Here is a 21,674-nt window from a genome sequence, read left to right on the forward strand (position 1 = left end):
AGCTATTGTTGTTTTTGGAATTGATTTTGTAAATATCGATGATGTGAACATTCACATTACTGTTTATTACTAGATAAACTGACATTAGTAGACACTGATATGAACATTCACATCAGTGTATAATAATGTGAATGTTCACATTACTGTTAATTTCTCAATCAGTTATATTATGTTGTTGTTCACATTACATTCTAAATATAATGTTAATATTCACATTGTAACATTCTAAACATAATTTTAATATTTACATTGTGAATATAATGTTAATATTCATATTGTCATATTCACATTAAACATTCACACCATATATTTGGCTGTGAATATTCACATTCAAACATATAAGTGTAATGATGTGAAGATTAACATCGTGTATACATCGTGTTAGTTTAATAGTTGTAATGTGTGACTGTTGTCACCTCTTCATGTGAATTTTGGTTTGTCATGTGGTATCACATCTTCATCTGAATATTTGCACCAGCTATGCACGTACTATTTCACCATCACAATCCCATTATTCACATGGCATACTATTTACACTTATTATCACTATTCATTTGTGAATAGTAATATTAAATATGTTCTTATTTGAACAAACAGGTCTTCCCCGCAGATTTGATGGCAAAAGAAAGAGAGAGGAATCGCATGCCAAAGGCAAACCTGATCAAACAGCTAGTCCCGAACAAGTGAACATGAAAAAAGTCAACTATCAGTCAAATATCACTGGATTGGTGAAACTATTGAAGGCTACAAAATTTACAAATGGTCAATTGAAATGCCTTAGGAAAACATTATTTTGGCCCTTATTTGATTGTTTGATCAGTAATGAAGTCGACCTCAACCATTGCATGAAATACAATGATGTCATTATACGTATAGTGCAGACATTCAAGCCATCCAGTGGGAGGTTTTACATCGGGGACAAGAGCATTCAGATTTTTAGAAGTGATGTATCACTTGTTTTTGGGGTAGATTGCGGCACCAAGCCAATGGACGTCTCTTATGGTGCAAAACCAATGGCCGGCATCATACACCGAATGTGCAAGGATGTTAGTCGGTTAAGCGCTGCAAAAATATGTGAAATTCTGAACGAAGCATTAAAGGGCACAAAGAAACAAGACAATGAAGATGTTGCAAGATTAGTTTGCATGTATGCATGTGTCAAACTGTTTTTTTTCACGTCCGGAGAAACAATTGGATGGGCATTCTACTCATACATGGACCCATTAGACAACATGATCGAGTATGACTGGGCTGAGAGCATCCGGGCAACCCTGATGGGGTCAATGGGCCAAAACTGGGAAAAATCAGGACGAGTCACCGAATGTATTATGTTGTTAATGGTAAATCTCATAAATCTTATTCTATATTTAATATGAACATTTACGGAGTCTGTCCACTCATATTGTCAGCAAAACAAATGTAACATACACATCGGTACGCACTGGTGGCAAAGTTGGCATAAGTACACACTGATGTGAATGTTCACAACAGTGTGGAATGTTAGGAACATTCGTATCAATGTGTATTAATATAAACATTGACACCAATATTTAGCTCATGTTAGCACCAAAACAAATATGGAACACACATTACTAGGCAATGGTGTAGAAGTTGACATCAGTAATGTGAACATTCACATTACTGTTCAGTAATGAATAAACACATATTAGTAGACACTGGTGTAAACATTCACATCAGTGTTTATTGATGTGAATGTTCACATTACTATTAATTTCTCAATCAGTCATATTATGTTATTGTTCACATCAATGTGTATTGATGTAAACATTGACACCAGTATTTTCCTTATATTAGTACCAAAACAAATGTGGAACATACATTACTAGGCAATGGTGTGGACGTTGACATCAATGATGTGAACATTCACATTATTGTTTAGTAATGGATAAACACACATTACTAGCCACTGGTGTAAACATTCACATCAGTGTTAAATGATGTGAACATTCACATTACTGATGTTTGTTATTTGTTTCAGTACTGGTTGTGTGAGCATACAACAATCTTACAACCCCACAACCCTAATGCCATTCTGTGGTGTGTGAAGTGGGACCTCACAGTCTTACATATCAACATGATGTCCATATCTTTGGCGAAGCTTGGTTTAAATGAGGTAGAAGTACAACAAAAAATGTTGTGCTCATTCACATAGTGAGACAAAGAACTATATAACTAACATAATGTCTCCAACTCCAGGTATATGGCGACGAGCTGATGGCATCCCTAACTGAAGCAAAGATGTACCATCATACCAAATTGAATGTGGAGCCCAAACTTGAGGTTTTGTCGAGTGCAGCAGTAAAGCAAGATGAAAGCAATGACGATGAAAGCAAAGACAATCAAGGCAGTGACAATATCGATGGAATTTCTGGCGATGCAATGGACCTAAATGATGTTAAACATGACATCAACACCAGCTTTAACAACCCCAATACTGAAAGAGGTATCATCATAGCATAACCAAGTGAGCCAGACATTGTGGATATACTTATAAAAGAAAACCAAAAAGCTTGGGGTCTGGTACGACAATGGGAAGCAAAATACAAACAGTTGGAAGAATCATGTGAGTTGAGGGCAGGGGTGATTGCTGCCCTTGAAACCAAATTATTTGACCAATCGGGTCCATCCAATATGGACATGGACATCAAAAATTGCATGGAGTGGAAAGATACAAAAATTCAGCGGTTGACAAAATTGGTCATCAAAACCTATAGATGGGAGGTGTCCACCTATCACTGTTACCCAAAACTATTATTCACATTTAAGATAATTTAGTGTCAATAGATTTGACATATTGGAGCAAACTAGCTAATTGTAAATCAATTCTACATCACTACTTGTACTGCTATTTTTCAGTCAATATATGTATATGCATTTTGAGGCCTATTTTGTATTGGCTATGCACATTGAGATTGTATTTTTTTTTTTTTTTTGACACACAACATGATGTGAATTTCCACATCACTGAATGATCATACACATTCTTATGTTTTAAAGCCCTACTACATGGATGTGAATATTGCTTAAAGTGTTATTGTAACACAATATGACAGGTGTGAATATGATATTTCTTAACACATAAGTCAATATTCACAGCTAATAATTTGATGATGTGAATATTCACATCGTAACTTTTGATGATGTGAAGATGTCAATATTCGCACCACGTCCATGCATGCATTATAATATACACAAGAATATCTAATTTTTGCTAGCAACAAACACTAACAATTACATTTCGTAATACATGTATGAATATTCACATCTTCTGAGTTGATGATGTGAATGGTTACATTGATGTAAATGTTCATGTCATCTACTTTGATGCTGTCAACAGTAACAAGAATGTGAACATTCACACCACAGTAATGTTTAAAAGTTCAATCCATGTGCAATTATTCATATAATGTGATTATCTTATACAAGTGTGAATGTTAACATCATGTATTCATTCTTAACACAACAACAAAAATGTCAAATTGGTACCTTAAAAAATTAAAAATAAAACACAAATCAAATACTAATGCATTATTATGTTTACCAACGCAACGTAATCTTATTGCAACACAATGTCTGCCAACATAACACAATCTTATTTCAAAAATCAATATAAGAATCCCATATAAAACACAATATTGAAATGAAAAAATGTACACCCTATATCGGCTCATTGCATGATTTCCGATTGTGGCTTCCCAACTTATCACATCTCTCGTACCTTATTTGTTTCAGTTTCTCACCCCTTGATGGGATTCTATTCTTTTTCGGCCTTCCGGGTGGTCTTTTCACAGTTGGTGGGTATATAGTGAAGTCCGTGGGATCGAAAGACGGCTTTTCTAATGATGTATAGGAAATATGGCACCCGAATAGGCTGCACGATATGTCTATACATGAAAATAATGTTCCACACAATCATTAAGATTGTAGCGGCTCTTCTGAATAGCAATAACAGCATAGTCACATGGGAATCCGTTGATTTGCCATTTGAAGCAAGATCATGTACGCCTTGCAATATCAACTGTAACAGATGGTATCAAATGAACTTCAAACACATCCTCATTGACTTTACTAACTTGCCAAGACCTGCTGTCATTGAACGAATCCATAAGCATTGTTTCGAATGTAGGACAAATAAGCTCATTCCATTTGTTTGCTTGGTCACGTCGTGCAGACGTTTGCCGCATCAACTAAGTACGAATTGTGTCCACCATTTGAGTGATAGGAAGATTACGTGCTTCTTTAATCCAATTAAAATGACTCCGCCGCATTGAATGTCATCACCCCATAACGCATGCCCCTACATAATATAACAAACATTGTACAATACGGAATTTAATTTCTTCGAAACTAAATATGAAATTTCACATTGCCACAAAACATAACCGGAAATTCACATCGCTACCATTCTAAACTTGACAAATGGAATACTTTAGGAAACTACTATTACCTGAAGTATGAATTTGCCCAGTGCTCAGTTACCAAGTCTTTGAAAAAATTATGTACTCGTTGCTTACCCCTCTTTTAATTTTGCAAGCTTTTTATGGAACCCTACCACAGTTGGCTTGTAAGCACAGTCACCCAAACTACTTACTAGGTGATCCCTAAATCCATTATCAATTCATTTCATCTGGTCTCTTAAATTGCTCTTCAAGTGTTGTAAGCAATAACCGTAATGAGCCGATGGTAACACCTTTGGCATAGCTTCTAACATACCAAGATTACGATCCGAAATAAAAGTAATCTGGCGCTTACCATCAACAACCTTTCCAAGTTCGTGAAAGAACCACGACCAATTGGTCGTGGTCTCTGAATCAACAATCGCAAATGCAACAGGAAATAGACCTACAACACAACACCATTACATAACTGTTCACAATATTTCAAAGTGAATAGAAAACAATATAAAGGAAACAGGTCATGTGAATGTTTATATCTACATTGCCCTATTACTATTGTTATTTTTGGATTTGGGTTCGTAAACATCAATGATGTGAACATTCACATTAACATCCATTAATGGATAAACTCACATTAGCAGACACAGGTGTGAACATTCACATCAGTATATACTAATGTGAATGTTCACATTATTGATAATTTCTCAATCAGTCATATTTTATTGTTGTTCACATCAATGTGTATTGATGTAAACGTTGACACCAGTGTAAATGTGGAACACACTGTGTAATCATCTATCATATGTCCAAACTATGCTGCTCAATGTGAATATTTACATGAATAGACAGCTAAAAAAAATACTAACCATTGTTTCCATCTTTCGTCGTTGCCGCAAGTAGCTAACATTTGTACTTTCTTTTGAGAAATGTTCCATCCAGGAATAATAAAGACCGACAAGAATTGAACCCAGAAATACACGCAACGAATGACACAAAGAAACGACAAAACTGTTGACTACTCGCATCATAGTCAATATTGATATAACTCCCCAGATTGTAACGCATCACAGCATCCGAATACCACCACAGCTGGTCAAACGATAATGAGTGATCTCCATGAATAATAGCCTTTGCTTTCTCCACGCCCAACCATACCACGTGGTAACTCACATCTAACCTATAATCCCTCTTCAAAATAATCACCACCTCACACGGTCGAGTCAACGGCTGGTCCCTCACAATTTCAGATATGGTACTCGACACCAAATCCGAACTAACTCGCGGATTCTTCAATGTTTAGACATCCGTACCACAACTATACACATCACTAAACCTCTTGATGTAGAAAAAATCATTTGCTCGTTGTGCTCTACAATGTATAGCCCATAAGCAGCCTCTCTCATCCCGCATCACACACACAACAGTAACTCTTGTTGTCTCGATCTTGACATATGTAAACTGAATCCCACATTGGATGGCATACTTACATAAAACATCACGAAATTCTTATGCACCTCCAACAAACCGTTGTCCTGCATGTGTAATACCATTTGCCCAAGGAGCTGACAACAACACCTTCTCCTTATGGTGGCAAAATCTCTGTAGTGCATCAATTTCTTCCTCAACCCCCACACGCAGCAACCCAGAGCTACTTGACTGACCAATATCACTTTTCAACTCAACAACAACAACAACTTCTACATGTTGTACCCCCATTGATTTAGCAAGCAGTAACATGTTCTGAAATTCTTCCTCATTGTCCAAATCACACCTATTAACCCCAGGTAGCCGACAGAACAATGAAATAGAATCAGCAAACAACTCACCCTATTTTTCACACAAACACTCCACCAAACGCGAATAACACAATGCGTGGGCAATATTTATTACAGTTGTATTGCAACCATATGTATACACCAACATCAAAAATGTATCCATCTCCTGTAAAAATACAACAATACAACAATCAACAATAATCCAAAACGATATGAAAATTTACATTGTGCAAAAATTGGATGACTATGTGTACAGTTTAAGTGCTAAATCTATAATTCACATTAACAAGATGTGAACATTCACATTGATACATATACTATGAATTATATCACCACCCACACAGAGCCTCATTAAGCAAACATCAAAGTAAAATGAGAACATCCACATTCTTCACATAATATTAACAAGATGTAAACATTTATATTGATACATATACACTGAATTATATCACCTACACAGAGCCTCATTAAGGAAACATCAAAGTAAAATGAAAACATCCACATTCTTCACATAATATTAACAAGATGTAAACATTCACATTGATACATATATTTTGAATTATATCACCCACACAAAGTCTCATTAAGGAAACATCAAAGTAAAATGAGAACATCCACATTCTTCACATAATATTAACAAGATGTAAACATTCACATTGATACATATACTCTGAATTATATCACACACACAGAGCCTCATTATGGATACATCAAAGTAAAATGATAACATTCACATTCTTCCCATAATCTGAATGACCTCCCCTCCACAAGACCACGTAAAATACATATATCACCCACACAGAGCCTCATTAAGCAAATATCAAAGTAAAATGAGAACATCCACATTCTTCACATAATATTAACAAGATGTAAACATTTACATTGATACATATACTCTGAATTATATCACCCGCAAAGAGCCTCATTATGGATACATCAAAGTAAAATGAGGACATCCACATTCTTCACATAATCTGAATGACTTCCTCTCCACAGGACCACGTAAAATGCATATAATTGAACAAACAGAGCATCTGATCCATATCAATCCAAAAACAGAGCATCTGATCCATATCAATCCCAAAACAGAGCATCTGATCCATCATACAAATCAAAACATAAACTGAACATATATTCATAACCAAAATAATACTAACCCTAATCATGCAATCCTACAATCGTTATGTAACTCGAAAACAACTGATTTGAACTAGTTATACTCCAGAAAATGTGACAACCGAGCACCATCCAATTCGTCGTCTTCACTCGAAAATCACCAAACCATACTACAACAGCAACAATAAAACCCTAGCACGTCAAAGCCTTGGAACGAACATGCAAAATAGAAACGTATCCATCTGAATTAGAATGATGATGAAAAGCGTAAAGATAGAAACTGCCAAAACTGAATCAACGAAAAAACAGGCAACGTGTTATATGTATTAACACAGTATATATATATATAAGGGCATAATAGTCCAGGTAAAAATATAAAATTAGTAAAATGGACCTTATGGAATAAAAAGAAAAGTATATGAGACTAATCAGGTTATAATATTCCTTTATGGATCTAATGGGTTATAACAACTCTAAAATGGATTTATCAATAAAAATTGAGCAATGCTAGGTATCATGAAAAAACTTTCATGAAAATAATCATGAAAGATTTATGACCCTTGGATTACACTTAAAATAAACACCACACACTAATCAAGGTAATCCAAGGGTCATAAATTTTTCATGACCAATTTCATAAAAGTTTTTTCATGATCCCTATCTTTTCTCATAAAAATTTCTATATATAGTGGACCCTAAATGTGTATTTATGATTTGTATATTGTTATGTGAAAAAAAATAAAATTAAGAAATATAGAAATCAGAATGAAACCACACCTTTTGAGCCATTATATGTTTCCTATGTGTGCACCAAGTAAAACTTAGGGCTATAAAAGATGTATAAAAAAATAAAAAGACTAGTTGATTTTTTTAGAATGGTGTTTTTTTTTTTTTTTTTACAATAATAAATATTGGGACAAGTGGCAGGATGTTGTAGGTGGTGGTGTAGTGAGAAATTGGTGGTGTTGTGAGAAATTGGTGGTGTTCCGGTCTGATTCAGCCGCCAAGAAGAATCGGTCAAGACCACAAGCTTTGACCCAATTTTATTTTCCACAGTCAATCTTCCTCCCTCTCTCTCTCTCTCTCTCTCTGTCTCACCTTCTTGGAAGACTCTCTTCTCCCGCAAGACTACCTCAAATGCCCAACATATACATACATAACTTGCCAATATTTCAACACAACCACCAAAGATTTTCCCGACTCCCATCTCTCTCTCTCTCTCTCTGTGTCTCCTCAGCCCACCAAATCTCTCTCTCTCTCTCTCTCTCTCTCTCTCTTCAAATGGCCTCCTCAGGTGGGAGTCTGAACACTTCAGATACTTCTTCTCATAATAATCACAACTTTTCATTCTCAACTCAGTTCATGCCTACTTCTTTTACTGATCTTCTTTCTAACAATGATCATCATCATCATCACATGCATGCCCAATACCAACAACAAGACAGATCTAGAACTGGCTTTGACAATCAAAAGTTCAAGTCTTCATCATCATCATCATTTCCACCACCACCCCCCTCCTCATCACCTCTCTCTCCTCCTCCTCTCTCTCCTTCTTCCTATCTCACCATCCCATCTGGTATAAGCCCAACTGGCTTGTTCATGGACTCACCTGCTTTCCTTTCTTCTTCTAATGTAAGTTCTTGGCTCCTATAGTGTTGTTCATATATGTGCAATGCTTCTTTTTAATCTTTTGGTAAATTAGATTCGTAGTCCCTTTTCTTTGTTATTTTTATCAATTTAGTTTTTATAGTGTTCTAATTGTATCAATTTTATTCTTAAATTTTTCATAGTGTCACGTATAGTCTAATTATCGAAATTAGAAATAAAATAGTCCGTTCATTCTTTCTTTAAAAAGATTGACGTCTTGGTGTCAAATTTAGAATGATTCATAATAAATCATTTTGTCTTTGAATTTTGTAAAATTTTAACAAATATTATCAATTGTATTAAATTACATAATGTAAAAATTGTTACTATTGTTGTGTGGCCAAATTATGTGTATGTATCTTTTCCTTTTGGATAATATTGCATTAGTTAATGGTTTCTTTCTTTTTCTTTTTCCTTTCAGTTTTTTCAATCTCCAACTACTGGGAGCTTTGGTGGTATGGAATTCAAGGGGGAGAGAAACTTTTCTGATTTTTCTTTTCAACTACCCCAAACAAGGCCTCCTACAACTTCATCATCCATGTTTCAAACTTCTTCAAATGCAATTCCATCGGTATGTTTCAATTCTTTCTAATTGTGCCACTTCAACCTTCACATTAATTATCTTCTTCTTTATATATATTGCTTTATTTCCCTGAAATGTCTCCCAAAAATCTTGGGTTATTCTTTCTTATGATATGTTGTGTTACTTTTTCCACCCTTCAAAAGTTTGCCCTGATTTTAGTTATTTTTTATATGTGTTCTAAATTAAAATGTCAACAAATAATTATGTTTTAGGATTATTATTGTTAAGCGTTGTCTTAAAAATGATTAGGTAAAAAGGAGGTGTCGTGATTAACAAAATTATTTAATGAAATCTTGATGACTACAAAATGTATAAAAAAAGGAAAAATTAGAGATACCTTCTTTTTAAAAAAAGAAAAAAAGAAAATAAATAAGGCTATGTTAGATCGAATCCTAGTCAAATAGTTTTAAAAGCTAAGGTCCGATGCTTTTTAAATTCAAAAGAGTGGGTCCATGATGCACCCTCTTGGAAATGTTTTGGACTAAATTATTCTCATAATCATCTATATATGGTTACAAATAGAAAAAACCTCTCTTGTGATTAACGGGTGTCCTGTCACCAAATTGTTCGTCATTATCGCCAATCACGGTCATCATCATTAAGTTTTAGACAAACAAAATCATACTTTTATTTCTATTTAAGTTCACGCATGTTTGTGACAATAAAAGCTCAAAAAAATTTAGGCTTTAGGCTAAAAGTCTAACCCTATTGCACACTATTCACCCAAAAAAAATAATCCTATTGAACTTTTACAAAAATGAAATTTTTGATAATAAATTTTTTTAAAAAATTTTTTGTAATAAATCTTAAACAAAGTTTAAATAGCTTGATGATTAAACCACAACTGATTTGAAATTGGTCGATTCAAAGATGGATAATGGGATTGAGAAAAAAAATTGAAAACCAGATGATTAGGTTGCCGTGTAAGGTGAGTTTTATCGGTTGGCTTTTCTTCTTGTGATTTGTTCACGGCATGACATAATAACAGGCTTGTGTGAGGTATGAGGCGAGATCAGTAATGGCTTAATTGAACTACAAGTTAGTTTTGGATTTATATTATTGACTAAATTGTGTGTCATCATTGGAAAAAGTGGTAGCTTGTTTTTTTATTGTATTTTTTCTTTGATGAGTGTTGTTCAATAGATCTTAACGAAAGTGTATGAACTCAGTATTGCAAATTCAATGAATGGGAACGCAAAAACCACCCAAGTCAAGCAAGAATTAGTTTATATATATATATATATATTTCAATACTTCATTTTTGGTTTTCTTTAAGTAATCCATATCCTTCTACTTGAACAGGAAGAATCGTACAAAAGAAAACATCAGGATTGGAATATGAACACACCATCAGAGCAAGCTCAATTCTCAGCAGAAAAAGGCAGAGAAAAATCTGAATTTGCACCAGTTCAGGGCTTCCCCTCATCAGAAACCTCCACAACCCAAACAAACATTCACAGCAACACCGCTCCGCCATCAAGCCATATTCAACCATCCCAGTATTTGAGAGAGCAGAGAAGATCCGACGACGGATACAACTGGCGAAAATACGGGCAAAAACAAGTGAAAGGAAGCGAAAATCCGCGTAGTTATTACAAATGTACTCATCCTAGTTGTCCAACAAAGAAAAAAGTTGAGAGAACATTGGATGGACATATAACTGAAATCGTATACAAGGGAAGTCACAACCATGCCAAACCTCAATCTAGCAGGAGATCATCATCTTCGCACTTGATTCAACCTTCTTCGAGCAACAACATGGATACTTCAAACCAATCAAACGCGTTATCAGGAAACGCTCAAATGGATTCTGTGGCAACCCCGGAGAATTCCTCTGTTTCGTTTGGTGAGGATGACTTTAATCAAGGCTCTTCGATGAGCAAATCAGATGATGACAATGAAAATGAGCATGAAGCCAAAAGATGGTAAGTTTAGACATGCATTGTTTTGAGTGCTTGGTTTCTTTTGCATAAGGGATCTAATTGGGATTTTTATGAGCTGGCTATTAGGCATTATTTTGAGTGCTATATCCGATAAAGTTATGATGTGTTAATTTTATTTTATTTTTTGTTTCCATTTTCAGGAAAGGAGAGAATGAAAATGAGGTTATATCAGCTTGTGGGAATAGAACCGTTCGCGAACCTAGAATCGTAGTTCAAACAACGAGTGACATTGATATTCTTGATGATGGGTATCGATGGAGGAAATACGGACAGAAAGTAGTCAAGGGCAATCCTAATCCTAGGTAAGAGGTTAAGTCATTTGTGCAATGTTAATCACAACTGTTTTGAACTTGGTTTTCTAAATCTGTGAAATTTCTCTATCTGTAGGAGCTATTACAAATGCACATATGTAGGTTGTCCGGTGAGGAAGCACGTGGAGCGAGCATCGCATGATATACGGGCTGTGATCACCACTTACGAAGGGAAGCACAACCACGACGTTCCTGCAGCGCGCGGTAGTGCCGGTTACGCTGCAAATAGAGCTGTTTCCAACAATGGAAACAGCAATGTGCCAATGGCTATAAGGCCTACGGCCATGACCAATAATCCGAACTACATGACAACTAACCTTAACAATGCAAGGTTACCAGAAACCAAAAGTCAAGCACCATACACGCTAGAGATGTTACAGAGCCCAGCTGGGAGTTTTGGATTCGCAGGGTTCGGGAACTCTTCTGGTTCCTATATGAACCAAATGCAAACAGATGACGTGTTGTTGAGAACCAAGGAAGAGCCTAAGGATAACGCTTTCTGCGATTCGTTCCTATACTGAGAATCAAAATGAGTTTTGATCAGTTTGTTATGTTTGGTTGATGTACGATTGCTCAAAGCGTTTAGCTATGTACATGCTAGGACTCATACAAAAGGAGTTAGTTAGTCTCATTTGTTCATTTGTTTCCAGGTCCTTTCCAAGGTTACAACATTGACCAATTCCCACTTTTTGCGTTAGATTAGATAATGACAATAGAATGGAGAAACAGAGTCAACAGTTGAAATTTGAATGCTAGGTTCTTCTCTCTTTCTCTCAGTTTTTCTTTGTAATATCTCAAGAAAGATTTCTAATAAATTACCATTTCTAGGTGTTTGTTTTTGCCTTTCATTCTCACAATTATCTTCCTACTCCTACATGTTGAACTATGAGGCAAGAATAGTATTAAATGACCAACATTTAAGAGAATTTAGTTCTAAGATTTAGTTTGTGATAAAACAATTCCAATGTCTATTAAAATCTATGTCTCAAAACCAAAAACACTTTCACAGACGCATGTTTTTTGGTAGAATTACAGATAATCTCAAAAGAATGTCTTTTTGAATCATACCTTCGAAAAGATTATGCTACTGAAACTATTAGCAACTGCATTGACAATATTCTGTGAGTAATTCTCAAAGAGACAAACACAGAGAGATAAATTAAGGAACAAACAAGAATAATGCCAGAGAAATTCTCAAACAACACATTATCATTGAAACACTACATCAATCAAATGTTTTATATTACAATACTTTATCCAATCCTGAATCACCCACATTCTTCAGGACACGTGCAGTAGAAAAATAGGGCACATTTAACTGACTGACTATACAGAGAAAAAAATGCCTACGTGCTTAAACACAAATTTACATAAACAAGGTATGGCGTGGATGAGAAACGAAGAATTAGTAACACGATAAAATAAAAAAATAGAAGCAAGGAATTACCAAGCAAAGTAGCTTTGCTTAGATATAAGATTGGTTCGATAGTTTGTATCCTGAAATGAGGGATGAACATGCCAGAGCCATGAATGCTAAGAATTCCATGCTAATTGCAGCGGCTGAGGAGTCCGTGAAAATGTTGTCCCCCCCTTCTCGCATCCTGTTTGTCATGGGAACTGCGGCTGATGCTGCAGATATCAGCAAGTACGCCATAATCTACAATTCCAAAAAAAATTCACACCTCAATTGCTATGAGTTAGAACTTGACACACATCATTGGACCCATTTCTCATAGTACAATCTTTTAGGATAATTCATGACTTTAACATAGTATCAGAACTTTTGATTCCTTATGTTTAGTTTTTTGTACTGAACAAAAAATTTTAGAACTCATTACAATGTTTTGTTTGGGAATCAAGGAGAGAAAAAGAATTATTCAAGTTGGGAGAAAAAGAAAAGATTATGGTTTCTCTCTTTGCTTGTATAAGCATGAGAGAAGATAACGGTTTCTCTTTTGTTTGGTTAAAATACACAAGACAACTTACATTATTTTACCAAAACAACCTCTCACGAGTCATGACATTATTTATTTTACTTTTTTTTTTTTTTTTTTTTGTATTTAAATGGGTAGTTTTGACATTATGAAAAGTCCGCATCAGTTGGTTTCTTTTCTCCTCTCCAAATCTATCAACTTTTGTAGAGATTCAAAAATTGTGTTTTAATAGTGTTGTTTTTCCCCTTTCACCCATTTTTCTCCTCTCTAGTTATACAAACAAGTAATTAAGCCAAGAAAATTTTAAATTCTTCTCTATTTTCTCCAAATCACCCAATCGAAACGGGCTTAGAGTAAATAGACATTGGTGACTATAGCATCAGAGTTTATGGTTTCCTTTTGTTTAGCGTTTACAAAACACAATCAAATAGAAAATAAAAATAACAAATGGAATTCGCATCAAACAAGAAAGGGTCAGGATCAGCACTTGCTTGAGCTTTCATTTGCAGGAGTATTTTTAAATTTTGTTTTCCTGGGAAAGACAATTCCTTTCCTTTTCAAAGTCTGCGTGACTTGAAAGTCTGGAAACCTCCCAAAAGGCAGGAAATGAAACCAAACCCAATTCCCAATCCCCAATTTAATTTAATTTTTTTCTTTCAAAATTCATTGGATTGAAACAAGAGCATTGCTACATCCGCCAAATTTAGGTTTGCCCGAATTTGTGCATGCCAATCGTCTGGCAGATGCCTGTTGACACACCGGTTGACAAGAGATCATCCAGCTTACATAATTTGGGTCATTCGGCCAAGCTCGAATTCGGCGTATGAATCATTTTTAAAATAGTAATAATTCGTAGAACTAAATCGAAATCAAAGACCAACCTGATCACCAAAGAAGTCAATGAATGCCAAATTCCGAGGCGAAAGGAATTGTTTTCCGGTGGAAAGTTCATGAACTTGCCTCAAGGCTTGCGCACAGGTATACAGAGTCGATAAAATCGCAATCGCCAACACATACCTTCAATCAATCAAAAAAAAAAAAACTCCACAAATTCAATACAAATTCAACACAAAATCGATCAATTGATATACATAGATATGATATACACACCTATATTCTTCATATTCGTCGAAATTTCTCGAATAGCCGTGTTTATTGCTGGCCATGATAATGAAAGCGAGGATAGAAAAGAGAAAACATAATCCTCGGACAGCCAGAGAGCCTCTCTTGAGTAAATCCTCTCTCCGCCACCGCTGTAAGATTCCGGGGACGCCGAACCCCCTCGATGGCGGCGGCGCTTGGTTCTCGACGTCGGCGCCGGCCGGCGGAGGAGGAGGTAAGTTCGCCGCCTTTTCCGTGGGATCGTTGGTTGATGACATTTTTGTTGAAAGCGTCAAATGTGTGAGGAAAGAGAGGTGTGAGGAAATGTGCGAAGACCGAAGGAAGCTATTTGGAGAACAAGAGTGTCTCACCAATGCCAGCCATGCCAACAAGACAACCAAGAAGTCTTTTTTTATTATTATTTTATTAATCTTTATCTTGACAATATACTATTATTAAAGTAAAAGCTTTAAATTAGTTTAATAAAACGTCCCTTTCTTTTGATCTCGTGATAATTTTATATATGTTAAAATAAATAAAAAATTATTATAAACAGCATAAATAAATTTTAAATCCAAGACTTTAGTTTCATTAAAACATATTTATAATGATATTAAATGCTATTTATTTTTATCATTAGCTATTTGAATTATACACGTATCGCTTGTGTCATCTGCTAGTATATATATATATATATATAATAATAATAAGATTGTGTTTGAAATTGTATTTTAGTGGAGCAATGGAAAAAAAAAAATTTAATTTCCGTAATGGTGCAACTCTCTTGTCTGCATGATGCAAATTTGTTTGCCTGTGTTTGGCAAGTGGATTTGCAGGTTTTTTTTGGCTATTTTAGCCACAAAAAATAAAATAGACTATTTTAGCCATAACAAACAAAACATCACATCCAACCCATAATCATTACATTATTCTCTCACAAAAAAATTCAAAAAAGCCAAAAAGCCAAAAAGTCCTTCCCAAACCAAGCTTTTAAGCCCATGCTAAAATAGCCAAAAAAGCCAAAAAGCCAACCCACTTCCCAAACAGAGGCTTTATGTGTTTTATGCAATTTTTTCTAGAGTTGCATAAAAAAATCTATTTGTAGTGCAATTTTTTCCCACTGCTATGTATTTGCAATTTCTCCAAGAAATTTTGGAAGAAAAATAAAAATGAAAAAACAAATTTAAAATTATATTTCTCACTTTTTTTTCTTTTTAAATTTCTCCCTAAATTTATTATCTAAACACATAACCACATGGGTTTAGGATAGGGGTTTTTTTGTGATTTTTTTTTTACTCTTTTTTTTTTCATTTTTAAAGAAGTTAAGCTAATGCATTTGCTAAGTTGGTTAAAAAAAAATTAATGTAACATTTAATTTTTTTAACTAATAATAAACGATTTGATAGTTTTTTTGACTTTTTAACAGAAGTTGAAATTTTTAGGATATTCTCAAATGGTCACTACATAAAATTCTACCAATTATTCAACAATATTAAGTTATAGAGTGGAGTAATGTATAGAATTTTAAGCAATTTGTTGTATGTTTGAGGTTGATAAACTAAAGTTTTTTTTTGGGGGGACAAACAATGAAAAATCTCACTAGAATAATGTATTACGGTAAGTTTAAAATAATAAATCACTTTTATAAAAAAAAATTATTTAAAATGAATTAATATAAATTTGACACATAATTTTTATTAGGGATACATTATTAGTCGTAATAGGACCAGTGTGGGTCTCATTTTCATTATTGATTGGAGATTAAAAACATACTATATAATAAAAATAATAATATGTATGTATCGGACTCTTCTAGTATAAATCGGGGGATTGGGTTTTGATTAACCAAAAAAAAGAGGACGTGGCAAATGATGATTTGTTAGTTTTTGGTAGGGGTGTTGTGTAGGGGAAGATTACTCAAAAAGCCCGGGAACTAACTTCTAAAAGATTGCAAACTGTAACGAACTTCGGTTGATACGGACAGTCTGTCTGTTGCTGTCAGCCCACCAGGTGTTCTTAATTTTTTTATTTTTTTTATTTTTTTAACGAAAAATTACTTGCTAGAGGAATTTGTAAAAATTAATTACAAAAATATGAAATAATTTATAATTTTATTTTATAATATTTATCCAAATCTTAAAAAAAAATATGTATAATATTTATCATTAATCTGAAAATGATTTTTCAACTATCAACTGAAGTGTAATTTTCCATTTTTTGATATCAAATTTATATCATTTTATAATAAAATTTTCAAACTCAACTAATTTTTATTTTTGATTTTTACTTTTTTAATTATTAATTATTAATTTATAATAAATTGCATCAAATTAGGGGAGCAACTTCAACAAATTGTGATGTTTTTCAAGTACAATTGGAGTTGTGAGATTTGTCAGGTTCACCTAAATTTAAATTGTAACTCGAGGTTATCTATCTAAATCTAATATGAAATAGGCCTGAGTTGCTTGAATTGTACATAAATTTGATTTTTTTTTTATATGTAGCTAGGTTAATTAATTTGTTAAAATTAGAATCTATTAATATTTTTTTTATAATCATTAACAATATTGAAACAAATAATTTATGCAATGTGAAAGAAATTAATAAGAGAGAAATAAGAATTGAAGAACCGATATGCCGCTACGATAGTCTTTACAATTTCTGAGTAAGAAAATAAAATAGTAAAGATTTTGTCTTGGGTTACTTGTGTATATAATATTCATATATTGAATATGATCTAACAATCTAAATTATTTTAACATCATTTAACGATTAATAATTTATATATATATTTTATTTTTTATATATTTAGCCAAATTCCTTTCAAATTAATTTGAACTTCTGAATTTTGATCTAAATTCACATTAAATTCAAAAAAATGTTAGCTAAATCTTAAAAAATTCAAAATTAAACTCAAATTATTTGGATTAAGCCTTCTATGATCCAAACAAAATGTAAATGAGGCGTCAAACAATGTGACAAACCGGAGCACTATCCTAATAAAATAAGACTACATAGACATAGATTACAACAATGTAATGCACATTGTGCACAAGACCAACTCAACGGTGAAACTTCCTAGGTTTCCTAGCAATAGCAAAGCTATCACATTTTTTGGCCCCACTTGCTATATAAAATTTGTTTGAAGAAAGGTGTTATTTGGCAGGCTAATAAAATAGATCTCAAATTTAATTAAAAAATTTGGGAAAGAAAGGTCAAATTTGTTCGGAGATCGGAGTAATTTGGCTCAGCCAATAAATTTTCATAGATTATGTATGAAAAAGAAATTTAAATAAAAATACGTGACAGAGAGAACAAAAGGGCATTTTTTTTCTCCGTAAATCAAATATTTAACCATATTCTTTTTGTTATACCAAAAATTTGTACCAAATCTCTTTAAGATTTGGGTATGTATGACTTACCCAAAAAAACAAATTTGAGAGTTTGTATAACATTTTTAAGATCAGGAACAGAACTAAAATTTCATTATTGGAGAAATTAAATTTTGCATAAAAAAATTTCACCATATTATAGCCTACATATATACTATATGATATGTAAGTTATATATATATATATATATACATAAATAATAAATAATAAAAAAAATACCATGGAGGTAATTTTAAATTGGATTAATAAGCTTTTTTGGTGTAAAATAGAAAATGCAATATCAAAAAAGAATGAGATATATATTTTTTAAAATTGAATGGCCATTTCATACATAAAACGAGATATATATTTTCAAAGTGTTAAAGGAAAATAGTATCCTTCACAAAAGCAGAGGGTCATGCCCCGTATAGTTTCTCTTAGTTTTATGCCTATTTAGGACTACAAAATGAACTAAATTATTCGAGCTGAATTTGTTTTCAACTCATTAAAATTTTATTTGACATTGATTTGTTATGTAAACAAGTCAAATATAAATATAATTTAAAATTCATTAAGTTTTGGGCAAATTACATATACACCCCTCGAGGTTTGGCTAAATTACAGATACCCCCTGAGGTTTGAGAAATTACGAATTCCCCCCTGAATGATATATTTGCATAAGAAATTAGGGGGTAATTTGTTATGAAATATAAACCTCAGGGGGTAAATTGTTATGAAAATACAAACCTCAGGGGGCGGGATGTAATTTCCGAAACCTCAGGGGTATCTGTAATTTAACCAAACCTCGAGGGGTGTATATGTAATTTGCCCTTAAGTTTTTAAATAAATTTTAAACGGCATGACTTAATTACTCAGGTTCAACTCGTATTTGAATTAATTAAAAACTTGTCTGAAATTGATTCAAAAGTTAAAAATTCAAATATAAATATATTTTGAAATTCCTTCAAATTAAACTAGAACAACTTACCATTCAAGCCGTTTATACCATTTGAAATATATATATACTAGCGTATGCCCGTGCCTGAAGGCACGGTATAAATAATTGTTATCGCAACACTATTTAAATTTAAGATTAAAATGCAATTATAAAAATCTATTTAATAGACTACACTTTACAATTTCAAACACATCAAATATAAAAAAAAATTAAATATCTATATCTATTATAGATATATAGACATATATATATTTCAAATCAAAGTGCTTCCCTTCCTCATCTTGTTAGTGAAACCCAATAAATAAATAAAGAAATAAATAAGAGTTGATCAATTGGTATACAATCAGATTGCAATTACTATGGATCTTGGCAATTCCACTCCTCCCACAACCACACTTGTCTGTTACTGCAGTTCCTTTCTTTCATTTTCTTGTTCTAGTTGTTTCACTTTCCTTGATTTCTGGAAGGGTTTCTTGGTCCCCAAACACACGGCCTCATCAAAACCCACATTTGAAACCCATGTCCTCTTCTGCTCCTAAACATGACTCATGATTCTCTAATCCTCCATTTTTATTCCCCTTTTGTTCTCGCATCTTCTTTCTCTACAATGTCTTGTGAATTGCTGACTGGTTCAACTCAAGAAAACCACCAAGAAAACCAGTAATGATTACAGAATTCAACTGATTACAGATGAAAAATATCCAGATTCAAAACTCAGTTAAAAATCAACCCAACCAAACAAAACCCACAAAAAAATTCAGCAAAAGAATATTATGAATTGCAACTTTGCAACCAAACCCACAAAAAAATTCAAATTCAAGCAAAAAATAAGCAATAAATAAAAAATGGAACACCCTCTCATACCCATTCAAACAAACACTTGATGGGTGTGAAGCCCTGGACTGAAATGGGTTGGGGAAAGATTCAGAACTATGAAATTCTGATTCTAAAGGGTGAGAAGAACAGTTGTGATAGAGATTGCCATACCTGAGCGATGAAATCGCAACCTCTGAAATTGCAACCTCTAAACTATGATCGCCAAAAAACCGTAAAGCATAAATTTCATTGACCCACACACAAACTCAATTCATTGACCCACACACACCAAATCTACAGATTGATTCACTTAAAATCTGATTGTATTCCGGGGAAAAAAATACAACAGAGAGAGGGAGAAGGACAGGAATACCTTGTGATGAAGAGGAGCGTCGGTGATGAAGAGGAGCGTCGGTTACAAACTGATGAGAACAGAGAAGGGTGTGAAGCCCTGGACTGAAATGGGTTGGGGAAAGATTCAGAACTATGAAATTCTGATTCTAAAGGGTGAGAAGAACAGTTGTGATAGAGATTGCCATACCTGAGCGATGAAATCGTAACCTCTGAAATTGCAACCTCTGAACTATGATCACCAAAAAACCGTAAAGCATAAATTTCATTGACCCACACACAAACTCAATTCATTGACCCACACACACCAAATCTACAGATTGATTCACTTAAAATCTGATTGTATTTCGGGGAAAAAAATACAACAGAGAGAGGGAGAAGGACAGGAATACCTTGTGATGAAGAGGAGCGTCGGTGATGAAGAGGAGCGTCGGTTACAAACTGATGAGAACAGAGAAGGGAGAGGGATAAAGATAGAATAGAGGGGAGACGTGGGCAAGCGGGAAGGGGAGTAGAGAGAGATAAGGATAGAATAGAGGGGAGACGTGGGAGAGGAGGAAGTTCACTCTTTCTTTGGGCGGGAAGTATGTGTAGGTATATATTTAGGGATAATCTCAGCCATCTATATAAATAAACAAATAAATCTTTACCATTCAAATGTCCTAGTAGGACAATTGTTTCTACTATAAATTCAAAAACTCTCTTCCCATATTATATAGATATATATATATATATGAAAAGTAAATATAGAACCTACTGGACCAGCTTTAACAGAATGAACAGAGTGCACCATCCAATGAATTAAGTTATATGGGCCTTTTAGTTGGGCCCAGCAAAGCTTTCGATTGGGTTGGGTCATTAGTCAGGAATTAATGGCTCAAGTATCACCCTATGAATTTTATACCAATTATTGGTCCCCTACTTCAAAAAACAAAACAAAAAAAACAAAAAAAAAAAAGGTTAAGTAAAACAGTGATATTACCTACTCAGTATTACTGTCTAATAATTTCTTATCATTTATCTTATCACGTTTATGTGGCAAAATAGTGATTCATTGAAAGTGGGATTCAGTTGTCATATTTAAGGGCGATAAATTAGATGTTTTAAGTATTTTTGATTTACTATTGATTGGTGATACTACGTTATCGATATCACAAAGACACTGAAATTTTACTCTCTGAAATTATGAATTCTAGCTATATGGTTATTAAATTTAGGACATCTAATTTTCTATCTTCAAATTCCATGCTGTCCTAATTATTGAATCATGTAGACAATTTAATGATTATAAATATAATAGGATTGAAGAATTTAAGAATAAAAAGATCTTTCGCCAAATAAGTACTAAAC

At 33.7% G+C, this 21,674-nt stretch overlaps 2 protein-coding genes and 1 long non-coding RNA gene across 3 annotated transcripts; 1 reads left to right on the forward strand and 2 right to left on the reverse strand.

Annotated features, from left to right (window-relative positions):
- Positions 1-8,367: 8,367 nt before the first annotated feature.
- Positions 8,368-12,632, forward strand: LOC114281649 (putative WRKY transcription factor 33). Its single transcript, XM_028224200.2, has 5 exons — positions 8,368-8,941; positions 9,378-9,527; positions 10,842-11,464; positions 11,623-11,784; positions 11,870-12,632. Exons 1-5 carry the CDS (start codon positions 8,447-8,449, stop codon positions 12,312-12,314), a joined length of 1,875 nt encoding a protein of 624 aa, XP_028080001.2. The 5' UTR covers positions 8,368-8,446; the 3' UTR covers positions 12,315-12,632.
- Positions 12,633-12,984: 352 nt separating this feature from the next.
- On the reverse strand, positions 12,985-15,229 carry LOC114281650 (CASP-like protein 4B1). The gene is made up of 3 exons (XM_028224201.2): positions 14,838-15,229; positions 14,609-14,744; positions 12,985-13,450 (listed from the first exon to the last, which is right to left on the reverse strand). Exons 1-3 carry the CDS (start codon positions 15,104-15,106, stop codon positions 13,259-13,261), a joined length of 597 nt encoding a protein of 198 aa, XP_028080002.2. The 5' UTR covers positions 15,107-15,229; the 3' UTR covers positions 12,985-13,258.
- A 4,063-nt stretch (positions 15,230-19,292) lies between these two features.
- LOC145801588 (uncharacterized) lies at positions 19,293-20,920 on the reverse strand. The gene is made up of 3 exons (XR_014343203.1): positions 20,535-20,920; positions 20,145-20,164; positions 19,293-19,783 (listed from the first exon to the last, which is right to left on the reverse strand). It is a non-coding gene; the product is annotated as an uncharacterized LOC145801588 (long non-coding RNA).
- Positions 20,921-21,674: the final 754 nt, after the last annotated feature.

The sequence above is a fragment of the Camellia sinensis genome, chromosome 10, assembly GCF_055761805.1.
Source record: "Camellia sinensis isolate YWXY chromosome 10, ASM5576180v1, whole genome shotgun sequence".
NCBI classification, from domain to species: domain Eukaryota; kingdom Viridiplantae; phylum Streptophyta; class Magnoliopsida; order Ericales; family Theaceae; genus Camellia; species Camellia sinensis.